Source organism: Limanda limanda, chromosome 4 (assembly GCF_963576545.1).
Source record: "Limanda limanda chromosome 4, fLimLim1.1, whole genome shotgun sequence".
Classification (NCBI taxonomy): Eukaryota; Metazoa; Chordata; class Actinopteri; order Pleuronectiformes; family Pleuronectidae; genus Limanda; species Limanda limanda.
In genome coordinates, this window is record NC_083639.1 from 11,093,372 (window position 1) to 11,117,099 (window position 23,728).

Sequence of the window (23,728 nt, forward strand, 5' to 3'; positions counted from 1 at the left end):
GAAGTCCCGCACACACCTGCTTCCTTAAGCTTGTGCATAAAAGGACAGATGACAAAAGTTGTAAGTGCACAACTCTCTTACACACATGGAAAACAGACGCACACACACACACGCACTGTCTCGCCACTTTTCTATCGAACACACAGATGAAAGAAGAAAAACACACTTATTACCTCGTGAAAAAAGGCTCTTAAGTATTGATTATTTCTGAGAATCTAACTATTTGTTTCATTCTCCCATTATTTCCTCACAATGGGCTGAGGATTAGCCTAAAAGTACTGTGCAGGGTTTTTTTGTAGAAGAAGAGAGACGGAGCCATACAGCTGCCATAGAATGACTTAACGCACATCTCAGTACAAATGTGCCACCACATATATAAGGGCCATGAGCTATAAAACAACATCAATAATTTTCACAATGTAAAATATAATTTGCATCAATGGTCTGGTGTGACCCATTGATTAGGAGGTTTATTAATTTCTTTATTCTTGGGTTGAGGTGTGGCGCTAGGCTTAGAGTGAGACACTACACATGGGGGGGGGGGGGGGGGGTTGCTTCTCTTTTTAGTGGACAACTGGACAACCTGGGAGCCCGACCAGCACAACAACAGCTGACGACCCAACAAACCTCCAGTCGAGACACGACTCTGGAGCCCTAAAAGGCTAACTTTATGTGTTTTCAATGAATATAAAAATCTTGTGCAACCTTAATATGTGAAAGGCACTTAATGCAGTCTGTTTTGGCTGAGGGTTCTTATCCAGAAAGCAAGAGGGTAACTTTAATCATCACAAATTAAGCACCCAGCCCCTCACCAGACAGTAATTTCTATTTGTTATGTCGAGCATTAGAAAGGTAATTCAAAGGACAGATAACTAATTATGGCACAGAAAAATAGCTACTCAGACGACAGGAAAGGCCCAAGGGGGGGGGGGGGGGGGTCACGGAGCAGGATGAGCGCGATCGTCGTTATAAGGAGACCAAAGTGAAACAACCGACACAGGAGACAAGCTGTGTCTTCACTAATGCACTCGCACATTCAGGATGCAGTCATTTTATTTCTGCCACTAATCTCACACCAGGTGGTTCATCGTAAAGAGGGAGAGAGAGACAAACGAGCCACGAGGCGACGACAGGTGTTCAACATCTGTGCGCCTGTACCTTCGAGGTGCGGGGGGGGCTGTGCAGCTTCAATTATCATACACCCTCATCCTCTTGCAATATATACACCACTCAGTCTCTCCTCTTGTCCCAGGCCTGCTCCTACAGTCTCCCCTCCCTCCTGCGGGGAGCACTGCTGAGATTACATAATGACTTTTTTTAAATGTAAACCCCTGACACACTTTGCTTGTCTGATTACAGACTGGGGTCTGCTGTCCTTCTTCGGAGGCCAGCGTTACCCTCTCTTCTGCCCCAGCCTCAAATCCTCATCCAAACAGAAACAGCCAACTGGAGGACGCCATCTGGCTCACCACAGCCTTTAATAGAGCATGTACATTCAATATATAAATAGAGCCTTTATGTATAAAATAAATGTATAAAAAGAGTATATACATTAAATATATAAATAGCCCATATGCATTAAATATATAAATGGAGCCGGTACAGCATGCGTATATTGCAGATCTATCTATCTATCTATCTATCTATCTATCTATCTATCTATCTATCTATCTATCTATCTATCTATCTATCTATCTATGTATTTACATTGAATGTATACAGAGTATGTCTGTATTAGAGCTAAGTTCAGCTCAAACTTTTGTTTTAACTTCTCAACTGATTTGTGACTAGATGTCTTTCTGTTGGATGTGGAACTAGCCAAAGATATAGATATATCAGAGTTGTGTTACAGCTGTATCTGTATAATAATATAATCTGAGTTTTCAAATGTTTTCAAGGATTCTGGTTTCCTTTCTCTTTTTTAATTAAATAAAATTCAATAACCATACAATGGAAAGCATAACCTTACTGCATATTCTGTGACCACTTTACTGCCAAAATATATGGCACCCATGTGTATGTGACAAGTTTCAAAGCACTAAACTTAACAAACACCAAACAGCTGTTGGTGTTGGATGTAATGCTCAGATTGATATTTGTCTTTATGCATGTGTCTTAGAGACTGCAGTGGAATAACAGTTTGTTCTAAAAAGGTGGAACACTATTGTGTCATCTGAGGGGAGACATCAGTCTGACATCTCTGTGTGTGCACACTCACACCTGCTGCAGCTTCCTGCAGGAACAAGGTGCTTCTTTTATGCTCAGCAAAGGTTTGTTTTCCCTGACATGTTGATGGTTAGTTAAACTGGGTGGTGGCTGCTTTTAGGAAGCAGGATCAAACACATCCTCTTCCATATCTGCTCTGTATAACCACTAGTTAGGGTCAACTATCTGGTAAATGAAACTACTGATCTAATGTGCACCAATAACAATAAACTCCCTCGGGGCTCATTACAACAGCTGTGGGTTTGGTACAGCAGATTTTATTTTCCTTTGGAAGCAGTCTTTCATTTTATTGACAGGAGTCAGTGAGATGCCAATTACATCATGAAAGATTATGTTTTCCACTCTGAAAGTGGCTGTTACAAAAGTGCTTCATCTCCTAAAGAGCTAATTGCAGCCTAGGTGGGAACTGTCTGTAAAGCTGCCATTATTACAGGGCAGGGGACATCATTGTTGTGTTACACACTTCCTGTGTTTCCAGGGCACACTCACTGCACGTGGGAATATTTTAGGGCCCTAATAAAGTCTACAGCTCAGAGAGATGAGCCTGCACGCTTCCTGAAAAGCTATGTTCCAGCCATATACCCTCATAGCATGGCTTTCAAATGTTCATTTATTAAAAATGCACATCAAAGCCCTACATGAAAGGCATATGCCCGCACAACCATTTTGTTTTTGTTTTACTTTTTCAGCATCCTTCTATGCCAGTGTGGCCCAGCACGCCGGGGTACAAAGAACAGCATTGTGGGGGTTACACAGCAGCTGCACTGGACAGTGGCTGACTTCACTGCAATAGCCAACACCCCAACAAAGGCCACTGTGAATCCCCGTCCACATGAGTGAATAAATAAACCTCTCTCATGCATCTTTCAACTAGAAGCATCCGCCAAAGCGCTTTTATCACAACAATCAAACTATGAGTGTTACTCATTATATGGGGGGTGCACATACAGTTTGTAAAATAAGTTTGTATTTTACTTTTCCATTCTCGTGACATTGTTACAGCTCAGAAAAGTTATTTTCCAGTTTTTCAGTACATCACATACATATGATAAGATCCAAAAATGCAAGCACATTGAGCTTAGCTGAGATTCTGCAGTAAACATCACAATTGTGTTTGGCTGTTTATTCAAATGGAATTTTGTTTTCATTGAACAATGTCCAGTAGAGAGCAACAGGAAACACTGGGATACTGTTGAGACAGAGTTTGGAATTGATTCCCCCTAAAACCTCCACCGGGATGCCAGCAAAAGCTGGGCATTGTTGTTTTAGCAAAACTTTACTCAAACAGGAGTAAAAAAAATAGTCTAAATTAAACTGGAGATTTGGTGCAGGAGTAACTCTTTACCGCAGTAGTACTTCAGTATTTGGGACAAACTGAAAATAAACTACAGTTCCCATAAGAAATGTTCTAATACCAACATCAGAAATTCCTCCGAAACTGCCGGAAATGCTTGGTAGGGCATTGGTGAGTATGCAGAGCTATGTAATGGTCTAATACAACATCTTTAAAGAAAGCACCTCTTCTTCACCACTGCAAATCAGCAGTTGTGCTGTACTGTCACTAGCGAGTGCTGTTTTTACAGGGCGAAGAATACATTATTTAAGCTAGCGTAGCGTTAGCCAGAGCTAGCTTAAACATCAGCAATTAGAGACTTAAGTTTTGAGGGGTTACAACAATTGCATCACACAAATTGTTGTTTAATTCTACATGTATTTATTTGTGTTATTTTTCAGTTGTGACTGTCAAATTAGATAATAAAAGAAGTTCTATACTATTCATTCATTACATGTAATAGTTTGTCACAGGGTATAACCTGAGCCAGGTCCTACAACAACGGTAGCAATCATTATCCCATACAGGGTTAGCTTACAGCTGTTTAAATTTATAAGTCCAGCTATGGTATCGGAACATCTCAGTTTCCCATTTTTATCATAATTAAGGTAAAACCATAGAGGTTTTTGGACAAGCAAAGAGGTTTGTGGCAAAGCTTAATGTAAATGTTTAATGTAATGTAAAAGAGGAATAAGCATTATCGGGTCTAGGCTACTCAGGTGATAGTTGTTGTTTGATTCCCAAGATTTATTTACAAAAAATAACAGATTATCTAAAACCATAAATTTAAGTGATGCACAACTCTCAAATTGTAACTCACATTTCAATTGAAACCCCCTTTTACAGAATATTTAACCTCTTGCACTGACGTCTGCACTCGGGTCATATACTCTCAAGTCCTAGATAACAGTGTTTACTCCAAACATTGTAATTAACTTGGTATCATTTCTCAGTAACAATCTCACCAGTCTTATCTTCTACAAAAACAAGTAATTCTAGGAAGGCTAAGATAAAATGGCTCCTTTTTTGTCTCTCTGACTCACTTCTTGGGTTTTGTGTGATGACCCTGTGTGAAGTCGGGGCCATCCAGAGCACAGGTCTCATAACTTTTAGTTTTTTTTAAGCATGTGGCACAAGCTAGAGGGAGTCGCGTGACGCAGGGGACGGAGGCACGTTGTTTCCGTTCCAGAAACAGACACGGAAGGAGGCCGTTCCACAGATGAGAAGAGGGGAAAGAGCAGGTTGTGAAAAACAGCAGGTTTCTCCATTGCTCTGGGGCGAGTCTCTAATGGCTTCCAGACCTGCACTCATACAGTCTCTATGTCTAGACTGCAGCTATCGCACTCTAGCCTGGCCACACACACACACACACACACACACACACACACACACACACACACACACACACACACACACACACACACACACACACACACACACACACACACACACACACACACACACACACACACACACACACACACACACACACACACACACACACACACACACTGACCCCCCACTCATCCACCCGAGCCCCCTGCCCTCTTAGAAAACTACAGGTGTTTCAGTCTACGAGGCCGACCAAACACACACTGCTGCTTTATTCACTTCCGAGGGATTCAGCCTGAAAGCATCTTAACTCTAATTAGGACTTTAAAACCACGACAGCTGTCTTCTTGTTTGTTTTTTTCAGTTCTACTTTCGGATTGGTTTTGTCTCGCGACTGCATCCTCAGTGCCTCTGAATGCACAAGGAAATCACATCTATCAAAGAAATACAAACTTAGTAAATCTCCTAATTGGGCATGACAGCACAGTTCGAAGCCGAATGACCCCTCTCGCTCGCAGATAGAACATCCCGTTGTTGTCTGCGGCACGGCTGTGGTTAGCCAAATAAATCTAATAGCCCATCAGTCTCAGTCTGTTAGTCGAAGACTGCTTTCAGAAACTGTTTGCAGGGATCAAACGCTAAGCTAACTTATTAGCATACCCTTGAGATTGCTAAAAAAAGTGAAACCACAGTAGGTTTCTAATCCCTGGGTAAGTTTCAAAGATCTGCACCTGTTGAATATTGTTCAAGTCAAATCAATCTATATACGTCAGACATTGATATAGAGAGTATTTTCTGCAGATTAACAAAGGCTGTTACTAACTAGAGTTTGCATTTATTGTGATGAATATAATCAAAGGCTAAAATGTATACACTTTTTCAAAATAGTTTCACATCCTAATCTGCCTTTAACACTTTCTGTAAAATATCAGAAGAGAGAAGCAGCAAGTGCTTGTTTTCCTCTGAATTCACAGACTTGAATGTAAAAAAACAATCCAAAACGTGATGTGAAAAAAACACACCCTACTAAGGATGCTTTACATTAGAGCCTGACAGATTGCTGGGTGGATGATGCCGATTACATTAGAATATATTATATGATAGATTTTGATATTTTACAGCTTGACCATACATTTTTATTATAAATGTATGCAATGATCCGCAGCTTTAACTACTAATTACACTTCATATTTTAATACTTTACTTCTTTTTCATATCTTTATATTATTCTTTGTTATTGTAACCTTGGGACTAGATCTGGGTCTTCAATTTCCTTTGGTATTAAAGGTCTTACCTGAAAACACAAATAAAAACAAATATAGTAACAGATTTTTTGAGATAACAGGTAAATGTAAATGCATACCTTTTCTGCATTGTTTGTTCTGTATAATAAAAGTTTACATATGGGCATTTATCAGCCAAAGGATATATATCGGTCTGGCTCTACTTTAGATTATATGATGCACATATCCAGACATTTAAATCCACAAAATCTGACAAGCCTTTCTCTCCAGGCTTCACTTATCTACCCTGAATGGAGGCCAAACGTCATTCTGTTGTGGAGACAGATGTAGCAGAATCGTACAAACAGTCATCATCTGGATACAATACACTGGAGCGTTTCTACTCAGAGAGACTTACAGACATCAGGCTCCTCGTCAGAGCCGTCTGGGCAGTCTTTCTCCCGGTCGCAGCGCCATCCCTTCGAGATGCACGTCACCCCGTCTTTACACACAAATTGCTTTGGGCTGCAGGTCTTTGGGGCTGAAAAGAGACAAAGACAAAATTTAATTAATGAAAAGATTCCTGGAAAAAGAAAACAGCCCCTTTTGTGTTAGAGATCTTTAGTCCTGTGGTCTCATTAGTAAGCAGGGTCTGTTGTGTTCTGAGTCAATAGTGTCCCTCAATGGCCCTAATTACGTTCTGGAAAGTGGCTGCAAGATGGAGAGGAAAGAGATGGATACACAAAAACGAAAAATCACACACACAGGGCTGGAAAGGCTTTGGCATAAACTCACTGCACCTAAATATCCAGGTCAGTGTTCCCAGGCCATTTTGCAGTGATGCAACACGTCTGGAAGGTATAGAAGACCATCTTGTTTAGTGAGCTGCCCCCCTATCATCCACTTTCCCTTCAATCAACCTTCCAGAGAGGGAAAAAAAACTGCTCACTCCATCCACAGCCAAATGAGTATTCAAACCCACAAACTCAAGTCCCCTCAGACCAGCACATAAACACACACAAGCAACAAGGCTGAGTCATTCAGGGGAGGCTCTCTTTGAGCACAGTTGGACACAACAACTTACTGCTGAGTGGTTACTAGTCTTACATAACATATTTCATCAGGAGGAAAAATAATGATGAAAAATGTATAATCTTGGTATGTTCAGAATTTACTTGAGAAGTTTATTGTCCACTTGGTACATAAGGTTTTACAAAGTCAAGTGGAAATCCCCAAATCCTATTCAGCAGGTATAGAAAAGTAAAGAAAAGTAAGTATGAAACACTGACACTGTTGCTGTTCACAATGTTTCATAAACAATCACTTGAAGGCATTCAATGATATTACATGTTAATCAAAAGAGTTAAATTACTGAGACTTATTCATTCATCATCAGCAGAAGAAGTAATAGCACCATTACATAGGATAGTACCCTCCAGTTGTTTGGGATTATTTCTTGTATTTCTTGCGGTTTAACTCAAAGTCAGACTAAGGTTGGGAGGAAGTGTTTTCTGTTCAACTGGGCTCAGTGGCGGATCTCAGATTTTTCTTAATCGGGGGCCATAGAGGTCCCATAATTTACACAAAATGGCCAATTATATGTTCTAAATTCATTCACAATTCCTGACTAAGGTTCACATCCAAGTCATTCCTTCAGCTTTGAGTCATACATTATTGTTCCATATTCCATATTATTTGTGTACTTCAAAAAAGCTAAGAAAATCAAAATTATTGACAAATTGTATATATACTGTTAGTTTTGTTAGTAAGGGTCTATCTTTTCTTATTGACAGGACAGGGGCACTTCAGGGGCCAGATTTCACCTTTGACCAGTGCCCAATGGCCTTGCCTCTTTATCCGCCCCTATAACTGGCCTACTTAAAAATTAATTTGGACACCTATACTTCCTTACTAAGCTCAAATCGGTTTTACCAACCCAATTTGAGCAACTCTGGATTTTCACTGCATGAGGTGAAAGGGAAAGGTGCCTGCAGATGTTTGTAGTCCTGTTAATCAACCTGATCAATTGTTACAGTGAGCTTTTGCAGTACTCGTGACTGGAATGACTAGTCTCACATAAACAAACCTCCACAGTCCTGTGTCATTTTCAGCTTACTCAGAGGTTGCCCTTTACTCAGCAAAGGACATATTGAAAACTGTATGAGGCTTGAAGCAGCGAGGGAGAAGAACGCCGTCTGAAATACGAGTCCAATGGCAGCTTAAACCGACAGTCTACCTCCAGTGAGCTGAAAATGTACTGTAACACGGTGCTCTGTATTTTTACCGCCCAGCATAGATTATTAAAAAAGCACTTTAGCTCTCAGGCAAGTTATATAGGGAAGGTAATACAATATTTAGCTGAAAATGACAAGAATGTGGACATTACAGTGAAAATCCCAAACTATAACTGGAATTTATAATGAAAGGTGTTGTTAATTGTCTGAATATAATATATTGAAGTTATGTTTTTATATCAACTGAGTTCATGTGCTCTTTTTGCCTTATGTTTCTTTTACACAAAATGTCTTTCTATAAAAACTCCACTTCCATCACTGTTATTACAGTAAATATCAGTGGTTATTGGCAAAAGCTTCACTTCCCTGAATCATTCCACTGACCTCGGCCTTCTGACACATCTGATCATTTCCATTTTTAATCTTATTTTACAAAGTGTCACACGCAGACTGTGTCAAAACCTCTCGTGTACAGTAAGTCTTTTACTGTCAGATTACAAGGCCCCGGTTGGAGATTAAGATGTTATTGTAACCTCTCGACCAAGTGGGCATATAACAGGAGGAATGGGGCAAGAGGAAGCAATGGGACAGAACAGGGCTGGATGATGGGATGAAGCAGGATAAACAGGATGAGTGTATTTACATTTGAAGCTGGCCTCCAACTCCAGTGGTGAAGGGAATCTTGAAATGGAGCTCAACCTAAATACCATGTATTCAAGCTGACATATTGCTGTGCTCTTTCACACATTCCCCACTTGCAATCGATGTGTGTGTGTGTATACTGTGTGTGTGTGTGTGTGTATGTGTGTGTGCATAGGGGCATCATTTCCGCAGGAGTTACAAGCTTTTTGAATTATTCATGCAGTGGAACCAGGTTTGTGTTAGAGCGTTTCCCCTTTGCTCTTCATCATTCGTCTTTGGTGCGTGCTCGCATTTATTTGTTTGTTTGTTTGGAGGTATCAACACCAGCCGCAGTTGGCAGCGAGTCTTGGCGCATCTGTCTGTTGTGTCTCGGTTGTTCAGATGCTGACGTGCTCTGACTCTACATGCTGTTAACTCTTCCTCCAATAATGGCTGTGGGAGGAGTGCACATCTGCCTCAGACTCATCTGCAAGACGCTCCTGACAGCAACAGATCAGGGAGCAGGAAGGAGGTCAGGAGGTTAGTGAGCATGCAACAGCAAGGGCTCCTGTACCAGCACCACGTCAGCCAGCTGTGATAGGTAGAGGGAAGCAGAGGGAGTGGAGACAGAGGCTGTGCTCAAACCTGTCATTAGAGTCTGTCTCAAGTCATCCAACCACAACAAGACTTGTATATATACTGTGCAAAGTATACAGCAGTAAAGAGCATATATGCATTTATGTTTAACTTTGTGAATACGGTTTTAAATTACAGGCATCTTCTTTTGGTCCCTTTTGCACGACCTGTACATTTCCATTGCTCTTTGTCCTTTGTCTGATTTCTACATTACAAATGAATAAAACTGAATTACAGGAAGCACAAACCACAGTGGTGGTCAGGGAGGCAAGTTAGAGAGTATGGGTGCATCTCAGCTCCCTTAATTGCCTCCACATTTCTCTGACTTGCATCCTTCCCTCACATCTTTTAGTCTGGAGACATGAGCAGAGACATGAGGAAAAGAAGCGAAGGAAGGAGGAATGGAGGAAACCCATTCGGAGAGAAATGAGAAACATCCTTCATTCGTCATTGTCCGGTGGTGAGGGCACTACCACTGGATCACCCTTGGGTCTATTTGCACACATGGACTGTCCAATTAATATGTTTCTCCTCTGTTGTCGACACCTGCATAACAAGACTGTGTTCTAGACAGTTTGTTAGTGGACTTTTCAGTTCAGACACGAAATATATGGTTTTAGAAATACATTTTTTTTTGTGTCTGAATTAATTCATATTCCGTTGCATGATTTTACAATCCTCTACCAGAAAGTCCCTTGTTCTAACTGACATTAATGTTATACTAAAGGTTAAATGAGTGAATGGCACATCCTGAAAATAAAAATTATAAAAGATGAAAGTGGTTCATGGTAACCAACAATTTACTCAGATTCAATCATTTTAACTAGATCTGATATATATATATATATAATATCCAAAACTGAAGAATATTGAATAAAAACATTTTCTCACTTATTTTTCTCTTTAGGCAAACCTAATATAGCAGCACAACTACTTTTTGGTCACAGATCTTGAACAGATAAACTTGCCTATGAGAGGTTAGCTTATCACTTGGGTCTGAAATATTATAGGTGGTTTATTTATCTGGTTTAAAACACTAGATCCAGGTTTTTAAAAAACAACGATAACTGCTTGAGCAAAACATAATTTTGGCTGTGGAGGTGTTTGGTTCTGCTGCAAAGTGCTACTGGTCTCTTACGTAATTGTCTTTTGTTTGTGAAGGAAACTATACAGTGAGAAAGAGGTTGAAAGAAAGAAAAGGGGGGTAAACAGATGGATGCGGCACAGGATGACATAACAGAGTAGAAACTAGATGACCTGGAGCAGTGAGAGCAAATGGAGAGCTGTGTGCGTACGTCAACTCAAAGGTGGGGCCGGGCCCTCACAGCTGGGTGGAGGCCTGAGGATCTGAGAGCAAACTGAGCTGGGACACTGTGATGGGATGGAGGAATGTCACACATGCTATCAATGAGCTGCCTGTGTGTTTACCCAAGTGGAGGCTGCATGAAAACGCTTTGGGCCATTTGTGCCCCCTTGCAAATCCACTGCCCCTCTGGTCCTATAGCTCCTGGATGAGCTCAGTCTGGTTGGGAGGAAGAATCCTCTCCTAAGGCAAACACACCAGCCACAGCCCCATTTCCTCCAACACCCACACCAGAGCTATAAATAAGTTGGACGTCTGCCCTCAAAGATCAACCGGGGCACTACAAAGCTGCAGCAGACAGTGAGACTACCGCCTCATCACACACCACTCAGCAGCAGTGGAGCTGAAGGTGGAATAAAAGTTCTGTCAACGGTGGTGCTGAGAGGAGGCCTGTGCAGAATGGAAAGCAGGAATCGCACGGAGAGACATACAGTCTGTGTCCGTCGTAGTTCTCCTATTCTGTAACTTACAAACTGCCCAGACATTACAAAATATGCCCATTAGAGACTAGAACTTCCCTTCAGTGATCACATCTGCAAACCATCAGTCAGCCCCAGTATAACAAGACTAAATATCTAAAATCATGCTAGCAGCTATCACTTTGATGCTTTGAGCTAAAAGCCAATATCAGCATGCTAACCTGCTATAATGGATTATGCTATCATAGAATGAACATAGAGAAGGACGACAAGATAGCTCCTTTAAAAGTGAAGCCAAAGTGTGACCAAAACCATGGCAGCTTTCATATCTGGATTATTTTGGGATGAATATTTGGACAGTGGGTTAAAGGGGAGACTTATCTTTATATACAGTCTATGAGGTTAACCATGTTCACCATCTTAGTTTAGCATTCTAGTATGTTAGCTGGAGCTAATAAAAACACAAAAGAAAGTTTTTCCAAAAAATAAAGTGTATGACAAACCAAGGTTTCCCTGGGATGTTGGTGATCTATGAAAAGTCAGAGGGTCATAAATGGTATTACACTTCATCCTGACAGGGCAAAAATGAAGGTAGAACATTTTATCGCAGTCCAAGCATGATTTTTGAGATATTTCAGTCTGGACCAAAGTGGTGGACAAATCAACAAACCTTCTGTTGGTCCAGGTTTTCTAAGCTAGCTGAGCAAAGAAGTCTAGCTGAGTGTGTTTACGCAGAAAACATATTACGTTGATATTACATTATTTTCTTTTCCAGGGAGACTTTCCCTTAAATATAACTCATAGGCACACTTTGCATATAACAGCATGACTATTAGAGACCAAGAAGTACGGAGGAGGAGAAATACAACAATAAACATTGTCACACAAATGTATTTTGTGTATGCACACATGAAAGCAGCTTCTTTCGTCTACTACACACAGACGGAGAAAACTTCCTCAGGCTACGTCCGCTCGGAACTGAGGAGGTGCATCCTCTCCAGCTTCTGCAGCATTGTAACCGCTGCTGATTCATCCAGAGCTACTGAGACAAAGTTGGCAGGCCCACACAATAGCAACAGGTGGGTGTGTTGGCTGAAGTAAGTGCACAGCGAATTATGCAGAATGCTCACAGAGGCTATTGCAATGTCTGCTGGAAAAAAATCGTGTTTAGTCTACTGAAGATTGGATGTTCTTGCACTAATAAAACACACCGTCAGTTTCTCAAGGGGAGACGGTGGTCCTGCTAACACGCATGTGCTTCGCTGCTGGAAGTGATAAAGGTTCATTATGTTTTCAAATTTCCAAGAAGAGGGAGGTTTATATTAGGACATGATAAAATTGTATAGAATTACACTTGACATTGACACAAACCTTGAAACACACTATCTTAACTGAGAGCCACAGACGGGGAAACTAATGAAACACAACCAGTAACACTGACTCGACCTGCAGGCGAAGAATCTTTGAGATATGCAACAGAACTGAACATCAATGATAGACACGTCGAGGCAGTTATGAAAAATCTAAAGAGAGAAATACATTTTTATATTCAGAATATTTTCCTATCAACAACCTCTTAGATTCAGACGACACAAGACCGAGTCCGGCAAGTAATGAGACAGCAGATAGCCACAAAAGCTTAAAGGGAAATGGGGTGTTGGGGAAGGGGGTTGTGTAAAGGACTAAAAATGAGGAGAGAGTCTTCATCGGCTGTGCTGGCTGTGGTCTGCCACCTCCTCATCCTCCTCCACAGCAGGATTTTGTAATGGAAGAGAGTGAGAGGAGAGAAGAAGGAGGGGGAGGAGGAGTTTTCCAATTTGTCATATAGAGGAAAAAACATCCCCAGCTGTGCCTCTTTTAAATAAACCTTTCTGGCAGAGTTTGAAGGAGCTGTGGAAATGTATCCACCAGTGAATGAGAGGTGATATAAGACAACAAAGACTCAGACAGAATCTTGACATATTCACAGAGACACGACAAAACGTATTCATGTTTTCATCATACTTGTCTGCAGTGAATGAAGGTCAGAGGGTGATTCTGTCCCTACAGGCGCTCCACGGTTCACCTTTCTGGACAAATGCGTGAGTCAGTCTTATTTTTAGGGAGACATTTTGTCAGATTCTAAGAAAGCGTCTGCATGTGTAAGTCTGCGTAAGTGTGTGTTATGCATAAACTAAATTAACATGAGGAATGTGCTCATGTCTAGAGATAGCTGCCAAGTAAAATGAAACTCCGTCATGCAGGACAACACAGTCTCGCCTGGGATTGTTTGGATTTCACAGGTCACACTCCACACAAGGCTCTGCGGTATCGAGAGGGAGAACCTCCAGAGCAGGGCAGAGTAATCAGATGTGAACTTAATTAAGAGCTATTCGGATGTCTGGCTGAGATCTCACCAGGTCTCAACCCCAGAGTGGTAATCAACCACAACTGCTATTTTTATAGGACTCAGTGTTGTAGAGCTCGGAGAGGGGAGGCTATGACCTGCTTCCCTTCCAAATAAAAAAATCTATCGAAATTCAGCTGCTGAGGGGGGTGAAGCAAAACAAACACAAAGCAAGAAAAAAGAGAATACACAAGGTGTGAATCCACTTTTATCAAGTTAGTCAGTTTAGACAAATCCCTTTGCCACACCACCCCCAGAGCACACGCTGTACATAGCTGCACAGGGAGGGAAATGACAATTAAGCCTTCTTAGCATGCTGCTGAAGGAAACGTATTAAAGAAGATTATACGAAATTCTTTAGTGCCTTTTCATAAGACCAGTACAAGTTCCAAGTCTCAGTGTGACGCACAAGTTCAATGAAACCAGAATAGAATTGCTAGAATAGTCTTTCATGTTTACCAATCATGAGCTGAAGCAACTGTAGCACCTTTAACTGACAATAGCGCCTAAAGATATAACCAAGTATTGATTTTGTAATGTTGATCAAGACATTTCATAAAAGACACCGTAAATCCAGATCACTGATTTTGTACATAATGTTTAGACTGTAACTCTGAATCTGACGTTTTCTGCCATTAAAGATATGTTGCACAACATTTTTCAAATAAGTATCAGAGACAGTTCAGGGTACTTTCAGTTAAATTTGATGAATTGCCATTTAGGAAAATAGGCCTATTCACTTTCTGGTAGAAAGGAAGATAAGAGGATCAATACCACTGTCTGATGAAAATAAGGAAGGTTGAATACAGGCACAAAGACAAAGGGAAACAGCGAGCCTGGCTCTTTATTTCAACAGTTCACAAAACCTGCGAGCTTGCCGCTTACATACCTCCGCCAAGGCGCAACATTCACTAGATCCGAATGTTTATTTGGATCTAAACCTACTTGACCGAACTTATAAATATCAGTTCCCTTAAACATGCACGATGTTCTCAAGATCCATGAATTATTGTGAAATCAAAGGAAATGTTAGAAAAAGCCTCACGATCTCACAATAAAAACTAAAATCCTGAATCTGACCCCCTGGTCCAGATCTGAACCCAAATCTATTGGGTTCTTCCTCTGACCTATGCTTCCACCAAGTTTCATTGTAATCCGTCCTGTAGTTTTTTCAGTACATTTCTTACAACAAACAAAAAAACAACCACTAAATAAATCCGACGGGAGAGAACATAAATTCCTGTAACAAAGCGTGATCATTGGAGGAGCTTGTATTTGGGCTTTCTTACTGTTTAATAACAGTTACCCCCCTTTTCCAGTCTTGGTGCTAAGCTAAGCAGTGGCTCGCTGTAGCCTTAAATATAACTAAACAGCTATGAACGGGAATCAATCCTCTCTTCCGACTCTGCCAGACAGAAAATAAGCATTTCCCCAAATCATCAGTTCAGCTAATTTAACATCCAGGTAAACATCCACGCAATCTCGATTCTACAAATTACGACAAATAATGTTGATGACTGGTAGATTTAGTTTTAGTGTTCGTAGGCTAATAATAGTGAAAGTTCTCTTCCCAGAACTACTCAATACGCATTAAGCTGCCTACACACATTGTGGGAAATCCTCCACGATAAATGCCTGAAAATGATACATACTTATATGAATGTGGTATCACCTGTAAATGTTTGTCAAGTACTGGCCCACAAACATCTCTCATTTCAGTTGTTTTTGCCCAGGCTGAAGGCAGAAACAGGGACTTTGGGTCCACTAAAGGCCATGTGAGGAGACTTTTGCTCCGGAGTTAAGGATGAATGCCTGCTTGAGGGATTAGTGTTACAGCTAGGGCTTATGTTAAGGTTAGGGTTGGGTACTTTGTGTAAAGGATTATAAGTTTGCAAATACATCTACACCAACGTCCTTGCATGAATTATGACCCTGGTTTCAAAGTCTGAAAAAAAGCCAAGATGAATTTGCGGGGACGTCGAGTTGAGAAGGTTATATACAGAACATACTGTACTTTATCAGGAAGTACTGCCGGGGAGAATGAGGTCCGTTTGTTTGCTTCAATTTGCTACAGGGAATTGATTCAAAACGAAACCACAATGGCTGCAAATCTTCTCCATAACACTTTTGTCCCTGAAAAAACTAAAAGGATGTCAGCTTAAAAAAAACTCGGATGTGAATGATTGTCTGCTGGGTGGACTGACGCTGAAAATAAACATTATTTGATATGATGGAGCAACAAAGATTGGAAACAATCTCAGAATTTAGACTAGCTAGAATTTGGACTCCACAATGTTTGCAACAGGCGGATGATGTTTGGGCTTAATCCAGTACATTACTCATCGGAATAGATTCATGGAAATGGATTCAATCACACGCAGGAACAATAGGTCACACGGCCTCCATTGTGCAACACGTAATAGCAACCTGACAAATGAGGGTCACAACGTGCTTTCTGCACAACAGTCCTTTCACGCTGACACAGTGTGACACCGAGTTTAACTCCTGTTTGTTGTCGGTGTGACGACCAGACCCTGACACTGCCTTGCTTCAGCCCGGCTTCAGCATGAATGAGTGAACATGGATCCCTGTTACTTAAATCCGGAACAGAGTTAGAGTGTACAGATCTGAAGCTGCTAACACGAGCCCTGTGTAAACGTGGCAGTGCAGGTTTTGAATTATGACTATTGGGTTGTTATGAATGCTCAAACCGGCTGAATGAGAGCTTATTGTCCTGCGTGTCATCCAGAGGGTTTGGCCCCGTTCAGATCTGGTATCATCATCAGTCTTAAGTTATCCTACTAACTTAAGTGTGGACACCCGACCCAAACCCATCTGGACAAACTGCAATTCTGGTTCAGTCATGCTGGCTGCACTATCTACTTCACTTTTATGCTCCACATGCATGTAATGGGAGGAAAACAGGGTCGGGTTTGGCTCGCTTTCCCTAAGGCTCGGTCATGTTTGGACAGAAAATGAACTCTAGTGTGAAGATTCATTAAAGATCTGATCACTTGGAGCACATGAGGAGTCGATCTGGGACGCATGTGGCCCCAGTCCTTAAGGAGTGTGAACTCAGAAGCGACCGGGGGACCCGTTCCTCATCTGACATCCTCGGACCTGCTACAGTTTGTAAATGTAAATATCTTTACACTTCTCAGTGTTTCTCATACATCGAGTTGTTTTCACATTATCAAAATTGACTGCCACGTATTGATTTTCTATTTCTTTTTTAAACTATTTCAAATGAGTATCTTATATCATATTAGAGCTGCACATAGGGCATTGATTTACTTGCCACCACCTGTCCCTGCTCTCTCTCTATCCCTATCACAATGACACACACACCCACACACACACTAACAACAGACCTGTATGCAGAGTCAGACTGGCTAATAACATCATTTGGTCTTAATAATAAGTAGTGGCGTACGTGTGTGTTCCCATAAAGAGCAGGGACATGAGGTTGGATCACAAGTGGTCACAAGTGGACACACATTCTAATGCCAGGTGTGAAGTGATGCACTTAGAGTTGTCCACTTGGGATGGGATCACAGGAGATGGATGTCAGTACCGGGTCTGAGCGAGGCACCCCCCTCCTCCTCAGCTCTGATCCCCCGACCACCAGGGCCAGTGCATGGTGAAGGAGTGCTGTTCTAAGTAGCAGCTTCAACACTTGTGTAGTTTCATAAGAGACATACAGTGCAGCTTACTTTCTCTTTCTCGCACACACCCTTACTCATGCAGACACAAATTTATCAGCTGCATTATCTGGGGAGTACGACGTCTTAAATAGATAATTCCCAGACTGATAATAGTAATTGCTGCTGTAAAACTGAAATACAGGCTGTTTCCTCTGTGAACAATATATCAAAGGAAATATACAGATTCACTATTCAAGTTTTATCCACATTTAGATAGATAGAGCTATGATAATAAAACCAAAGTAATGGATTTCTTCACACTACCACATTTCTAACCAAAGCAGCTACTCTGGACAGATTTAAAGCTGCTATGACCTTTATTTTAATATTGACAATGGATCTTGTGTCTTGTGTGTGAAGAGGTCAATCAAACTGATGAACCCACAGGGAACGATCACATGAGTCTGCAGCTTTACAATGACTTTAAGCTCATTGTTTGACTTTCTGCCACACAAATTTACTGTTGTGGTTCATTCTCACCTCTATGACAGGGATTTTTTATAAAACATTACATGCCCACTGTGCTAAATTCACTGTTAGTCAATTTACACTTCGGGTAATTTATTCGATGTATATGCCCGGTATAAGTAGTAGGTAGTATATAGGCAATTTCATACCCAAATAAAAAAGCATCTCAAATAAGTGAAAGAAAAATCAATGAATAATTGACCAAATAAAAATGACCTATTTATTATAACATTAAAAAAAATTGACAAATAAATAGATACTTCTATCGAATAGATGTTCTCCTTTGACGTTGAACAGCACCTCTGTGCAAACTTTCAACAAAGCATCATGTATACAAAGAACATATACATATAGTTACAAATGGAAAAAATATATAGGTCTACAGTATGAAAATGGATGAAAATCTAAACAAAACATATACTTTAAAACTATAACAGCAAAAGACGCTCCATCTGACAGGTTTTTGAATTACCCCTTTAGTACAAACACCCTGCCTGCATCTGTTCCGTGTGGAGGAACAAAGTGTTGTCGACGACACAACAACACAAACAACAGAGCATAACATGAAACAATAGATGTGTTTCTATCGTAACACATTGTAAATCACCTTTATGTGACTTTTAGTAAGAATTCAATCAATCGGGTGAATTGTCCGCATCTTATAAACTCTGTCCAAACACTGCTCACTCATCCATATCTTAAAACTCAGCTGTCTGCTCTCTCTTACCCATCATCGCTCTCATTTCAAAAATTGTGCATGGCTCTATTTTCAAAACATTTGTTTTGAAAATAGGAGTGGAAATTGGCTTCCCCCCTCCATGAGAATGTTAAACCTTTGGACATCATGCAAGAAGGATTTCTGTCACTTTGACCCAAGAAAATAAATAACAAGACAGAATTTACAGCCAAGGCAGCCTCCACCTCAGCATTTGGTCTAAGCTACAAATCAAAGACTCGTGGCAGAGAGGGCTTAGCATTTTTCGCAGCCTGCTTCTTTTTATATGCTCACCTTCAGACGGTGTTATAAGTTACTGGCTAATGTATTGTGACTATTTACTGAGTGTGTTCAAGATTCCCACTGAAGGTTTCTGCTCATATTCTTTCTGAGGGCCTGCTGAGACTGTTCAATCCTCCCTCCCTTAAATAGCCCCATCTAGATAGTGTATCTCCATCAATGTGTCACAACACCAAAGTGGGTCAGGGGCTGTTCTGACAAGCTCGCTCACATAGACATAAGTGCACTTTGGCTAAAATGGATGTCAGCTTTTAGGGTTAGACTTTTGCAGTGTTTTCAGGCAATTATGAAAAAAGTCTCTTATCTCAGCATTGTTAATGTCTCTTTGAAGATTCAAGATAGATAGAGATTCAAGTTTTCTCCTAACACACCTATTTGCCCTCCTCCTGAGAGTTAGACGAGAACATCGATACCATTCTTGTATCGCAAATGTCGGAGTCAGTCGCTACGGATATTTTATAAAATGGTCACAAATTTGAGTGACCCCATGTGAAAATACAGCAGAATTTCACAGCTAGCGAGTGGGCGTGTTGATGACGTTTCTAACTTGCGATGGATGTGAAACAGAATGAATGCAATTATCTCCAGAGTAAACATACGTAGAAGATGCAGGAAATAATGTCACATTAGTGAGACAACGAACTTCAAGCGTTTCAGGCCATAAGGTCATTAGTACATTTTAAGGAGTTCATGTCTGAAAATGAAAAATTTCTTGTCAAGAAAACGAATAAAATGTATTTTACAAACAGAACATTTCTTTGAAGCTCAGATTTTTTTTTTTGTATAAAAAAGAAATATGGGAAGCAGTTTGTGTTGTTGTAAGGTTTTCCAGAAAAAGGAAATTATGTTTAACCTTAGTGTCTCACTGTGACCATGGACTAATATTTCACACCAGGTATGTGGATGTTGCACTGTCAGCCTTGTTATCTCAAGTTACACTATGTGAGTGCAGAATTTCATTATTAATGCTCAACAACATCAATCATCAAGTTGTCTTCACTCTAGAAAAGCTGTGGACCAAAGTACTGGATGGTTTTCTTCTGCTCAGTGAGGTGGCCATGTCTGGTTTCAGGCCTTCAGGTATTTAAGCAGCCGGCAACTAAAGAACTGCTCTCAAACCACATATTTATAGCTGAGTTAAATATACCCTTCATCTGCTATTGACATTAACTGTTTTCCTACATGTTGCTTGGGGGACATAAGGTCAGCAGCAGACCAGGACCTAACAAATGTTATTTGTTTACCATATTGCCCTCAGCTGTAAAATAGAGACACAGTGGTAACCTTTTGGCCATTGTGATGTTGGTTTCACCACAAAAACAGCCGTGCTGCTGGGCCAGTTCTAAGACCTCCACCACCAAATGTTCCAGCACAGACGACCACGGGGGGAAACTGTCAGGAGGAGAGAATGACTGGTGACTTAATTAACAAAGAAGGAGCCTGTGCTGCTTTCAGTAAGAAGGATGTGGTTTCAATGAAGAAGTTAAAAGTTTGAGGGAGGAAGCATAAGAGGACGCAAAATGCAGAACCAGGTATTTTAGATGGCTTAAAAATAAAAAAGTAGTACCCTGCACAAAAATATAGAAATGATTTTAGCTGAAATGCTTCCAGTTGCCTTCAATGACCAGATCTCAAGCACACTTCTCCATTTCTTTTTTCTATGGAAGGTGTTTGCTCTAGCCTGAGGTAAAATCACCATTTCCGAGGACTTGTGATCTTTTTTTCAATGCCTTCACTTTTATGGTGTGAAACAATGCGAGTACTTTCATTAGGGCTTTTTCCACCAGTCCCCCAATTAGCAGCACTTTCTGAACAATTTGAGACTGTTCGTGGAGGTACCCTCGGGGAAACAAAGCAGCAGTTTAGACCCAATTAAACTTGGGGGTTTGTTGGTGGCCCGGGGACTGGCTACAGCACAGACACAGTGAGAGGAAATCTTTAAAAGGTCTAGAAACTGGAAAAAAAAGTTGAAGGCAAGTTGGAAAACAACTTTACTAGTAGCACATGTGGTTCAAAGGGCTCGAAAAAAAATCAAAGGGGATAAGAGGTTAAAAGAAATTAAGCTATTATTGGAAAAGGGTAACATATCGTATAATATAGCTAACTACAAAATGCAACAAATTATATATTGACCAATGTCTGTTAAGGTTGGCATCAAGGTTTGTTTGTAAGTTACTAGCACCCTGTAAAAGTGATCTAGTAGATATCACATTCAGTATAACTGATGAATGTGTGGCCATTATTAAATAATTGTCAGGATATTTCCCTTAGAGGCTTTGTCATGTACAAAAAAATCATATTGCGATGATTTTAACAGATATTGCAATGAGTTGCGATTTTAGAGGGAATGGTAATTTTTGCAATTTATCTTGAATAAAATAGAATGAACTAGAATAGCACTCAGTAGAACACATTCCTCTTCCAAAGTCCAACAACACCCCTTAAATTGAAACAAGCCTCATAGCTAAGACCACATCACGGTTCTCAGCTGCACATTGGTGGTAGTACCAGAGGTTTCAAGCTCTATTTGCTACTGTGAAGCAGCTGAAGAAAGCAGAGACCCCAATTAAACCACATTTTTAAATCCACTAAATCCAGATTATTTGGATCCACATGAAATTAGTGACAGATACCAAGTACCTTTTTCCCCTCAAGATTCACAAATAATTCTCTCAGAAATCAGTAAAAGAAAGTAATCCTGGTAACTAGCAAACAAATAAACAAAGGCAGCTGGAACCCTAACCTCCTTGGCAGAGGTAAAAATTATGGTAATGTGATTTTTATTTGGGTCTAACAAGCGTTTTCCCTTACAGCTGAAGAATATGATTTTTACTTTTTTACTCTTTTACTCTTTAAAACGTAATTCTTCATTTACAGAAGGCAGGCTATGTAATGATACCTTTTACCTTCATCAAAAAGCTGCAGCTCCTGCAATGTGAATATCTTCACCATGTGGTAAAACATACAGCACGGTACATTTTTTAGGTAAGGCTGAGCTGTGGTGGTCTCCTCTGGTGCACAGCCCAAAGCTGACACATCAAATCAAGGCACAAAGACACAGAGTAAGGGCATTTTCACTAAAACAATACCAGCCCATCGAGGCAGGGGCTGTTTGTTTTGGAGGCTGGGTTTCTCGGCTGTGGACAGATGAGGGGGGGGGGGGCTGCAGGTAAGTACGGGCTCTGTGAGTCGATCAGCTAGGTGGTAATTTATGTGGATTCTGCTTCCCTAAGAAGCTCACAGCACTGGATTGCCAAGTGCAACGAGTTGACTTCAAAGGCAGCGGGAAGCATTTATGGCTCGACTATGAATCTCAGCAAGTGTGGCTCGTGGTTTTAATCAGTCGTGCTTGTTAAGTCCCACTGATTTTAATGAAATGTCAAATTTAGAAACCAGATTAGCTGTACGGCAAATAGTGCACCTCCTCAGTAAACGTCATCTTAGAATTCTCCTGAGAAGCTTATGGACTCAGTCACAGGTCAGACATTCCCTGGATGAATGTGAAGCATTATATCTTTGAAAAAAATAAACCCACATTCTCTTCTTTTTCGCCTGAAACAAATGTAAGAAATTTGACCCTTTTTTTCCCTTTCTTACCAAACAGCGGAGTGTGTGAGTGGCGCTGTGAGGCTTAATAGTTTCCAGAAGCTGTTCCAGCTCGGCTCTGAAGGTGTGTGTTAGTAGGGGGAGCTGTGTCCTGAACCGTTTTCATCTGCCTGCTTGCAAATCACAATATGACTGCTGCTGGGAGCGGAGGAGATAAAGTCAACAAGCATACTGAAACTTATGTATATATATTTAAACCCCATGTGTGAACAGTAAGAAAGCTAATTCAGTTTCCTTTTATGAAAAACACTGACTCTTAAATCTTCACTGCAGATAAACCAGGTAGGATGAACACACAGTTTTCTAACTTCAGTTCCTAAAAGCCTCTGCACACAGCCTTCAGCAGACAGTGAAAAAGAGACAGTATCTTCTAGAACTGTTTGAGGAAGGCTGACTAATGACAAGGAATAATCCTAAAGCAGCTCCAGAGCATGAACACAGGCCAAGGAAGAGACAGGTTTAAAACAGGCACTGATTCAAAGCAATGACACACTGCTCCAATATACGGCCGAGTTGAAGGCAGCACTAAACATCTGGGCTCAGAGATGAGGAAGACTAACTGTAATGGGTTCATGGATTATCCACAGCGTAAATCTAAACTGCAGCACAGGAATAAGACATAAAACCCACAGATCAAACCCACTGGAGAGGAGGGGGCATATGACAGTGTTTGTTTGCCACAGAGTAAAAAAAACTGTTGAACCAGACTCAACAGTTTTCTATCACATCTGCACATCAGACATTCGTCCTCGTCTCTGTCACTGAAGAAATTAAAAACTATCGAGGGTGTGTGTGTGTGTGTGTGTGTGTGTGTGTGTGTGTGTGTGTGTGTGTGAGTGTGTTGCCTCCACATTTAAAGCAACGTATCGACCCGGAAACAAGTGGTTTGAGGAGGACACTGAGGCCTGTGCTGCACGTCGGTGTACATGTGTGTGTGAGAGAGAGAGTGAATCTGGAAGAGACAATGTGCGATCACTGCTGTGACAGGGCACATTTCCACATGTGGCACCGGGAGACAGAAACAAAAGAGAGCTTTAATTGCCTCGGTGTCATCCCTCCACGTTCCTTCTCATTGCTTCTTATCTTATTCTCAAACACACCAACACAACGACACCCTGCTGCGATCACCTGCACGGACACACACACACACTCGGTTTTCCCT

At 40.9% G+C, this 23,728-nt stretch overlaps 1 protein-coding gene across 1 annotated transcript in view; it reads right to left on the bottom strand.

The window, feature by feature from the left end:
• The window catches only part of LOC132999547 (low-density lipoprotein receptor-related protein 1-like), a 112,769-nt gene that overhangs the window by 88,957 nt on the left and 84 nt on the right, over nt 1-23,728 (bottom strand). The window contains exon 2 of the mRNA XM_061069240.1: nt 6,533-6,655. Coding sequence (XP_060925223.1) covers nt 6,533-6,655 — 123 coding nt within the window. The remainder of the gene's footprint in view (nt 1-6,532; nt 6,656-23,728) is intronic.